The sequence below is a fragment of the Vulpes vulpes genome, chromosome 13 (assembly GCF_048418805.1).
Source record: "Vulpes vulpes isolate BD-2025 chromosome 13, VulVul3, whole genome shotgun sequence".
Classification (NCBI taxonomy): Eukaryota; Metazoa; Chordata; class Mammalia; order Carnivora; family Canidae; genus Vulpes; species Vulpes vulpes.
The window spans coordinates 131,810,126-131,819,479 of NC_132792.1; the positions used below are offsets into that span (position 1 = coordinate 131,810,126).

The following is a 9,354-nucleotide window of genomic DNA, read 5'->3' on the forward strand; positions in this document are numbered from 1 at the left end:
AATAAATTTAAGCAGAGAAGTGCAGCACTTACATAGTGAAGACTATGAAATGTTGCTGGAGAAATTTGGTGATAATTAAATAAATGGACAGATACACCTTGTTCATAGAATGAGTGACAATAGTGTTAAGATGGCAATATTCCCCAAAGTGACCTACAGATTCAATATAATCCCTATAAAAACCCCAAAGGCCTCTTTTATAGAATGGAAAAGGGATCCTAAAATTCATATGGAAACACAAGGGACCCTCAGTAACCAAAACAATCTTGAAAAAGAACAAAGCTGGAAGACACACTTTCCAATTTCAAAATATACTACAAAGTTACAGTAATCAGAACAGTGAAATACTAGCATAAAAAGAGACATATAGGGAATCCCTGGGTGGCTCAGCAGTTTAGTGCCTGCCTTTGGTCCAGGACGTGGTCCTGGAGTCCCGGGATCGAGTGCCGTGTCGGGCTCCCGGCATGGGGCCTGCTTCTCCCTCTGCCTGTGTCTGACTCTCTCTCTCTCTCTCTCTCATGAATAAATAAATAAATAAATAAATAAATTTTTTATTTAAAAAAAGAGACATATAGATCAATGGAATAGAACTGAGTCCAAAAATAAACCCCTATATCTACCATCAATTGATTTTCAACAAAAGTAGCAAGTCCTCTCACTGGGGGAAAGAATGATCCCTTTAACAGATGGTGCCCAGACAACCAGGTATCCACATCCAAAGAATAGTTTATAGGGATATTAGTTTCACATGTACAATATAATGATTCAACAATTCTATATATCACCCAGTGCTCAGAAGTATACTCTTTAATCCCCATCAGCTATTCCACTCATCCCTTCATCCACCTCTCCTCTGATAACCACCCATTTGTTCTCTATATTTAAATTTTTGTTTCTTGATTTGTCTATTTTCCATTTGTTCATTTGTTGTTTCTTAAATTTCACATGAGAGAAATCATATGGTATTTATCTTTCTCTAATTGACTTAATTTACTTAGCCTAAGTCTTTCCAAATCTACCCATGTTGTTGCAAATGGCAAGACTTCATTCTTTCTGGTGGCTGAATAATATTGCATGTGTATATATACCACCTCTTCTTTATCTATTCATCTGCTGATGGACACTAGGGCTGCTTCCACAATGTGGTTATTATAAATAATGCTGCAGTAAATATGGGGTGCACCTATTCCTTTGAATTAGTGGCTTTTGTTTTGTTTTGTTTTTTTATAAATATATAGTAGTGCAATTACTGGATCATAAGATGTGTTCTATTTTTAACTTTTTGAGGAACCTCCATACTGCCTTCCAGTGAATGTAGCAGTTTGCCTTCCCAACAATAGTGCATGAAAGTTCATTCCTTTTTCTCCACATCCCAACCAACACTTGCTTCTTGTGATTTTGATTTTAGGCATTCTGACAAGTGTGAAGTGATATCTCATTGTAGTTTTGATTTGCATTACACTGATGATAAGTGATGTTGAGCATCTCTTCAGGTGTCTTTCGGCCATCTGTATATCTTCTTTGGAGATATGTCTGTTCGTGTCTTCCGTCCATTTTTTAAAATTGGATTATTTGGGTTTTTTATGTTGATTTGTAGAATTTCTTTATATATTTTGGGTACTAACCTTTTTTCAGATATATTATTTGCAAATATGTTCTGATTCAGTAGGTTGTCTTTCAGTTTTGTTGATTGTTTGCTTTAAGAAGCTTTTTATTTTGCTATATGCAAAAGAATTAAACTAGACTACTCTCTTACTCTATACACAAAAATAAACTCAAATGGATTAAGGGCCTAAAAATGAGATACAAAACCATAAAAATCCTAGAGTTAATTATGTGGTATAAAGTAAGGGTCCAATTTAATTCTTTTAATGTGTGCACATCCAATAATTTCTCTGACATCAGCTTTAGCAAAATCTTTCTAGATATGTCTCCTGAGGCAAGGGAAAACAAAAGAAATTAACTACTTGGCAATGGTTTCTTAAACAATGGCATCAAAAGCAAAAGCAACTAAAGAAAAAATTAAATTGGACTTCATCAAAATTTAAAGCTTTTGCATAAGGAAGGATATTATGAAGAGAATGGAAAAAAATAACAAACACAGAGTGGGACAAAATATTTGCAACCATTTTTCCGATAAGAGTCTAGTATCTAGACCACATAAAGAACTCTTTTCTCCAAAGCAGATAGGACAAAGGCCAAGAAGCATATGAAAAGATGCTCAATGTCACTAGTAACTAGGGAAATGTAAATCAAAACCACAATAAGACACTAATTCACATCCACTGAATGGCCATTAATTAAAAAAAGTAATAAGTAACAACCGTTGGTGATTCGAAAAACTGGAGCTCTCATACCCTGCTGTTGGGAATGTAAAATGGTATACTCACTGTGAAAAACAGTTTGGTGGTTCCTCAATAAGTTAAAACATACAGAATTAGTACATGACCCTGCAACAACTAGGGATATACCAGAGAGTGAAAAAAAAAAGTATTCAAACAAAAACTAAAAACTAGTACAGGAATGTTCAAAGAGGCTTTACTCACAATAGTCAATGGATAGAAACAATCTAAATCTCCATCAATAGATGAACGGATAATCAAAATATGCTATATCCACACAATGAATTATCAATCAGCTATTAAATGGAATGAAGCACTGATGAATGCTAAAACATAGATGAATGTTGAAACATTTTATTGTATATAAAAAAAGAAGCTTTACACAAAGGCCATATACTGATTTTGCTTATCATATATTCATAGCACTTATAAATAATTACTTCTGATTATATATTAAAGTCTGTATTCCTTGCTATGTTATAAGCACCACATAGGCAGAGAAAGTATGTATCATTTATCCGATACTTTTAATCACTCAGCCCAGTGACTTTTACATGGTAGAATTTCAAATAACCATTGACTGACTGACTGACTGACTGAATGAATGAATGTCATTTACTCTTAAAATCTTTCAGTGGTTCCCCACTGCTATTACATTTCTCAACTCTTTACGAAAGCTCCTGAGACCAATATGATTCGGACTGTTTTTCTTTGTAGCCTTATTTTCATTTCATTTAATAACTATTTAGTGAATACTTATGTTCTAGGCACTGTGCTGTATGGTGAGGCTACAATGAGAAGTAAAATATATAGTTCCTTAGCTTTTTGAAGCGTATAGACCAGCAGGAAAGACAAACTATAACAATTTACTTGTAAGAGTGGGTAAAGACAAAGTATTAGGCATCATGAGAACCTAGCTGGTATATCTGACCTGGTTTGTGGCTTGTAGGATGAGAAAATGGCGGCTCAGGAAAGACTTTTTAGAAAAAAGACTTTTTTCCTACTTAAGCAAAAATAGGAAAAATGAAGAGCTAGCTAGGTGAATAACAGGGCAAGATCCAGACAAAGGGAAGGGCATTTGGAACCTAATACTGAGACACAGAGATCTAAAAGAAGTTATTTCTGTAAGAGTCAAGTATGAAATTATTGGGGGTAAGAAGGAAGCTGAGAGAGAAAGCTGAGAGTTGCTTCTAACTCTAAAAGCAATAAAAAGCCGTCGAACAGTTTTAAGAGGAGGCTAAAAAACCCATCACAAATAATTATGTATTTTTGTGTATATCTGATTGAGGACATGACTATGTCTACTTAATCATTTCCTCAATGAGCAGAACAATGGTAGACATATAATAGGTATTTTGCAAGTATTCATTAAGCGCCCCTGAATCAAAACTAACTTTTAGCAGAACAAAAAATGAAACTGGATTTGATTCTATAATCTTCTACACATTTCAACATAAAGAGACTAGAGATTCCTCAGTAATAACTGCAATGAAACCACTGAAATCAACTAATTAAAATTAATCAATTAGATTGAAAACATGTTGCTGTCCTGTTAAAAACAAAATATAAAGGTAAAAATTTTACAAAAGGAATAGAATATATGTAATCATTATCAAAGAACCAATAATTAAAATGGAAGTTTCTGCCAGACATCAGAAACCGTCAGGCCTGTATTATCCATCAGCTGCATATTTCTAATCTGAAAGCAAGCAATGCAACCTGTTCATTACTTATATTGTCAAAATTAGACAAAACTGGAGAGTGTATTTCAACCTTCCAAATTCTGACCTTATTTTACTTCAAACATTACAGTGACTTGTTTGGTTTTATTTATTTTTTTTAACTCTAGATAACTTGGCTTTAAAAATAAGCACTAGGTTGAGAAATATGTCTAAAGGCCCGTACAGGTTCAAGAATCCTAATAAAACTCTCTTTTGGCACACTTATATTACATGAAAATAAGCTGATGGTATGTATAATAGTGGCTCTTTGTCTAGAATAATCTTGAATCCAAAGTTGAAAGAGAAATAATTTACTATTTTCTTCTGCCATACAATTTTCAATCAAGATATTTTAAAAGACCAATGTAAGCAAATTTGAGTGAGGAAACAAATACCATACACTAGTCACGACCACATAATGCCATAAAAATTTTACTGATAAACTCTGGTTATTCTATAGTTTCAGATATATTCACCTACAATGAGGAAGGCAAGCCATATATGTCTCAGCCTCAAAAACAATGCAGTTGGTTGACTGAAAGATCGTATATTTGTTTAAATCCTTTTTAAGACTCGATTAAAGGTTGGAAGATCTTTCTGTGACGATCAAGGCCATATCAAGCCGGGATGAACACATTCAGCAAAAGCATATTATGACTTGAAATAATGTCACCACATTATGTGCATGTTTTTATCTTTTAAAAGCATTTTCATATTTGGTCCACAGATCTCCCATAAGGTGGTATTTGCCCCATATTTAAATAAGGAAACTGTGTATAATAAAAAAAAAAAAAGTACATGTGACTTTCCTTGTGTACTCCCCTTATCCCTAACAGTGACTTAACTAAAAATGGAGAGTCCTAATTAGGATTGCTTTCTATTGGATCACTGCTAACTCTTGGTCCAGTGACAGGCATCCTTTCCATCAGGGATCATCAGGGATGATCTTATCTTTGACAGGAAGTCAAATAAATAATCCCAACAGACACAATTTCTTTAAAGAGGAAGGGATACTGCAAATATTTTTAAACTAAATACATTATGGCCCGTCCCACGACAAGCTCCTGAACAAACCTCTTCGTAATCATGAACCTCCTACAAATACTACACTGTACACATGGTAGTCCAGTGGATGAAATGGATGAGGACAGCAGAAACAGGCTGGAAGGAAGGAGCCCGCTCAGCCCAGCCTGTCCCATAAATAAAGCGTCACCATTTCTCTCTTCGTGTATCCTGTCAAAACCCCATGGCGGGGAACCCCAAACAGGAGACAGACAGCAGAGGCACCAAGAGCCTTCATTCCCAGGCTCCTAGGGATTTATTCCACTAGGGAGAAAGGGAGAGTTCAAGCAGGCGCTTGGAGGGGGGAGGAAGACGCGGTTTACTGGGCCCTTCGCCCTCCTCCCGTGCACAATGTGATGTATGCAGCGAGGATACCGTCTTCGATGCCGTCAGGGTCCTGCCAGGTAACAGGGGGAGCCTCGCCCCCCGCCCCCAAGGGCCCTTTTATCTTTTCCCCAGTGCACCTTTCCCCTTTCCCTTCCGTGACTTCTCCCCCGGTCTTCCACCCCTACTCTAAGGTTCTAGCTTGGCCCAGTGACACCTCAAAGCCAACCCAAGGCCCTCTAGGAATATCTTCAGGGCCCGGCGGGGCAGCAGGACCGAGTCTTGGGGAGTGGTCACCTTTTGAGGTATCTGGCGTCCTCCCCTTGCATGGCGGCGGCGACGGCAGCGTGGGGAGGATGGGGATATCTGAGAAAGCCGGCGGAGCAATTTCCGGGGACGGTGGCCAAAGTATCCCCACACCCAAAGGCGATGACAGTCCCGAGGCCTGCAAGGCCGGGCGGCGGCGGCGGCGCTGCGGTTACCACGGTGAGACCGCCGGCTCCTCCCACAGCTCCCAGGCCCCAAAACACTGGAGGGACCCAGCCCCGCCCAGCCCAGCCCCGCCCCGCCTCCCCCAACCCGCCCCAAAGGCGCATGCGCCCGCTCCGCCGCGCCTTGTGCGCAGGCTCAGTGTGAGATGCTGGTCCCTGGGATTAATCTGACGCACCCTGGAGCAGAGCGTGAAGGACTTTGCGGCAGGTTTCGGCGTGTGCGGTCGCGGAATGACTCTTCTGATCACCGCCCCCTTGAGGATGGAAATTGCAAGAGTCATCCAGGTCAACTGGGTTGAAATTTCAGGTCTTACATAAAAAAAAAAAAAAAAAAACGGAAAGTAAAAGGGAATCCATTAGCCTTTTAATTAGTGAATGCTGTAGAACAGTTCAGCCCTGGGCTGTAACCTGTAAAGTGAGGTTTGTGTTTGGAGGCATCGTGGAAAAGGAAGTGCTCTGATTGCACTGAGCAGCTCTTCTTTTGTGGAGATAGTTTGATCCTCGTTCAAAATGAGTACCGTTAACCACTTTTGATTCAGTGCACCGAATTGATTCCAGTTTGGTATTCTGCATCTGGAGTGGACTCCCCCATCCCCACCCCTCCATCCCCCACGCACATACAAACAAACGAACTCCTGAAATGCCAACTCTTACACTAATAAGAAAGCCTCTTACTTTCCTCTGAGTCATGCCCTCTTATTAAACTATTACAAAATTCTATCGTTTCTTCCTTCACGATACTCTTGTAATCCAGCTTTTCTTCTCCATTCTTACTTCTGTTCATCTAGCCACGTCATACCTGGAATATAGCAATTCTTTCCCAACAGGACTTCCTATTTTCTGTTTTTCCTAAATATTCATTCTGAACAATGATATGGAATTTTACAAGCTATCTATCATTCATGGCTAGATTACCTTAAAACCCTCACAATATCTAAAACTGCCAGATCACAATATCCATTACAATGCATAGATAATATAATAAGCGTTCTTGCAAAGTAAGCTTCTTGAGATCAGAGATTATTTTGCTGTGTTAACCACTGTACCCTTGGAACAGCATCTGGCCCATAACTGGCACTAAATAAATACTTAGAGCTGAAAAAGAAATGCATACCCGAGCTTGAAAAAAAACAACAAAAATCTAGAGGAAATGCCCCAAGGACAGAAAGGAAGATAGAGCTGAAAATTAGAGCAATGAGAAGATAAACTGAAACTGGGACTGAGCTGGAAGACTTGTCAGTCTATAACAGGAAAAGTACAAGATGAGCCTGGGCATTTTATGCTTGAAAGTAAAGAAATATTCAAAGACTATGAGATTGTGTCCAAAAGACACTGGTCAATTTTGAGATAATTTACATCAAAAGGAATAATTACTGGGGCAGTTGGGTGGCTCAGTCAGTTAAGCATCCAACTCTTGATTTCAGATCAGGTCATGATCTCAGAGTCATGAGATCAAGCCCTGTGTTGGGCTCCTTGCTGAGCAAGGAGTCTGCTTGAGATTCTCTCACCCTCTGCCCCTCCCCCCACACACCTACTCTCTCTCAAATGATTAAATATATTTTTTTTAAAAAAGGGAATTATTACTGTGGTTGATTTAACACATTAATAAAATCCAGGGGTCTATGATGTTATGAAACAATGGATAGAAAAACCCTCACTAAAACAAAACAAAACAAAACAAAACCCTCACTTTCATTGAAGGCAACAGCTACCTTATAACCTTACTCTGAAAATCAGTAACTAAGGGGAAGAAATAAGCATTTGATCCAGGTCTTTCCTAATCCAGGGAAAAGAATTATGGTAAGAAATGGTAACACTCTGTATCTTTAAAAGTTTTTTTTTAATCTGACTGTAGATGACACACAATGTTGCATTAGCTTCAGGTGTACAACAGTGTCGAACACCTGAGAGTATGCTAGGCTCACCACAAGTATAGCTACTATTTATCACCATACAATATACCATTGACTATATTTCCTTTGCTGTACCATTTATCCTCATGACTTCACTCCATAACTGGGAGCTTGTATCTCCTATTTCCCTTCACCTTTTTTTTTCCATTCCCCCAAACCTCTGGCAACCATCAATCAGTTTGCTCTCAGTATCTGATTCTGATTTTTGTTTGTCCATCAATATATGAATGAATAAAGAAGGTGTGGTGTGTATATGATGTGTAATGGAATATCATTCAGCCATTAAAAAGAATGAGATCTTGCCACTTGTGACAACATAGATGAACTTAGAAAGTATTATGATAAGTGAAATAAGTCAGACTGAGAAAGACAAATACCATGCGATTTTACTCATATGTAAAACCTAAAAAAAAAAAACAAATGAATAAACAAACTTTCAAAGAAATCAAATGACTAATTGAAGTTTTTCTCACAAAGAATATTCTAGACACAGCATCACTGATGAATTCTACCTAGGAAATGATGTCAAATTACATATTTACACAGAAAATAGAGACTGAAGGAATATTTACCAACTAATTTAATTATATTAACATTATCAAAGATATAAAACAAAAGTCACAAATATCCTTATGAACATATATGCAACAATAATTAATAAAATATTAGCAAATTAAACCTGCAGTACATAAAGAAATAGTACATCATGACCAGATAGGCTTCATCCCAGGAATGCAATATTGGCTTAACATACAAAAATCCAATAATATAATTTGACATATTAACAACATAAAGATGAAAAACAATATGTTCACAGCAATAGTGGCAGAAAATGAATTTGGCAAAATTCATTTTTAAAAGAGCTACCAGCAACTAAGAGTAGAAGATTACTTCCTCATTCAAATAAAGACATCTGTGTCAGTTTATTTCTAGGCTTTCTATTATGGTCTATTGGTCTATATATCAGGAAGTATGATCCCTCCCATTATGTTCTTCTTAAGATTGCTCTGGCTACTTTAGGTTCATTGTGGTTCCACATAAATTTTAGGATTTTTTTTCCTGTTTCTGTAAAAAATACCATTGGAGTTTTGATATGGTTGTGTTGAATCTGTTAAATCACTTTAGATAGTATGAACATTTTGACAATATTCTTCCAATCCATGAACACAGAATGTCTCTCCATTTACTTATGTCTTCTTCATTCCTATTTATCAACACGGTGTAATGTTCAGAGTAGAAGTCTTTTATCTTCTTAGTTTATTTATTTTTTAAGATTTATTTATTTATTTCAGAAAAGGAGAGCAAGCGAGAACATATGAGTGGGGGAAGGGGCAGAGGGAGAGAGTCTTAAACAGATGCCCACCTGGGGCTCCATCCATGATCCATGATCATGACCTGAGCCTAAACCAAGAGTTAGACACTCAACTGACTGAGCCACCCATGTGCTCCTAGTTAAATTTATTTCTAAGCATTTTATTCTTTTGATTATATTGTAAATGGG

At 37.5% G+C, this 9,354-nt stretch overlaps 1 protein-coding gene across 2 annotated transcripts in view; it reads right to left on the minus strand.

Moving 5' to 3' along the window:
* KIFAP3 (kinesin associated protein 3) overlaps nucleotides 1-6,035 on the minus strand; it is a 146,386-nt gene extending 140,351 nt beyond the window's left edge. Inside the window, exon 1 of one of the 2 annotated variants that reach the window (XM_026003320.2) lies at nucleotides 5,747-6,035. In XM_026003320.2, coding sequence (XP_025859105.1) covers nucleotides 5,747-5,778 — 32 coding nt within the window. In that variant the 5' untranslated portion in view covers nucleotides 5,779-6,035. The remainder of the gene's footprint in view (nucleotides 1-5,746) is intronic. The other variant, XM_026003319.2, reaches the window with a different exon arrangement.
* Between the last annotated feature and the right edge of the window lie 3,319 nt (nucleotides 6,036-9,354).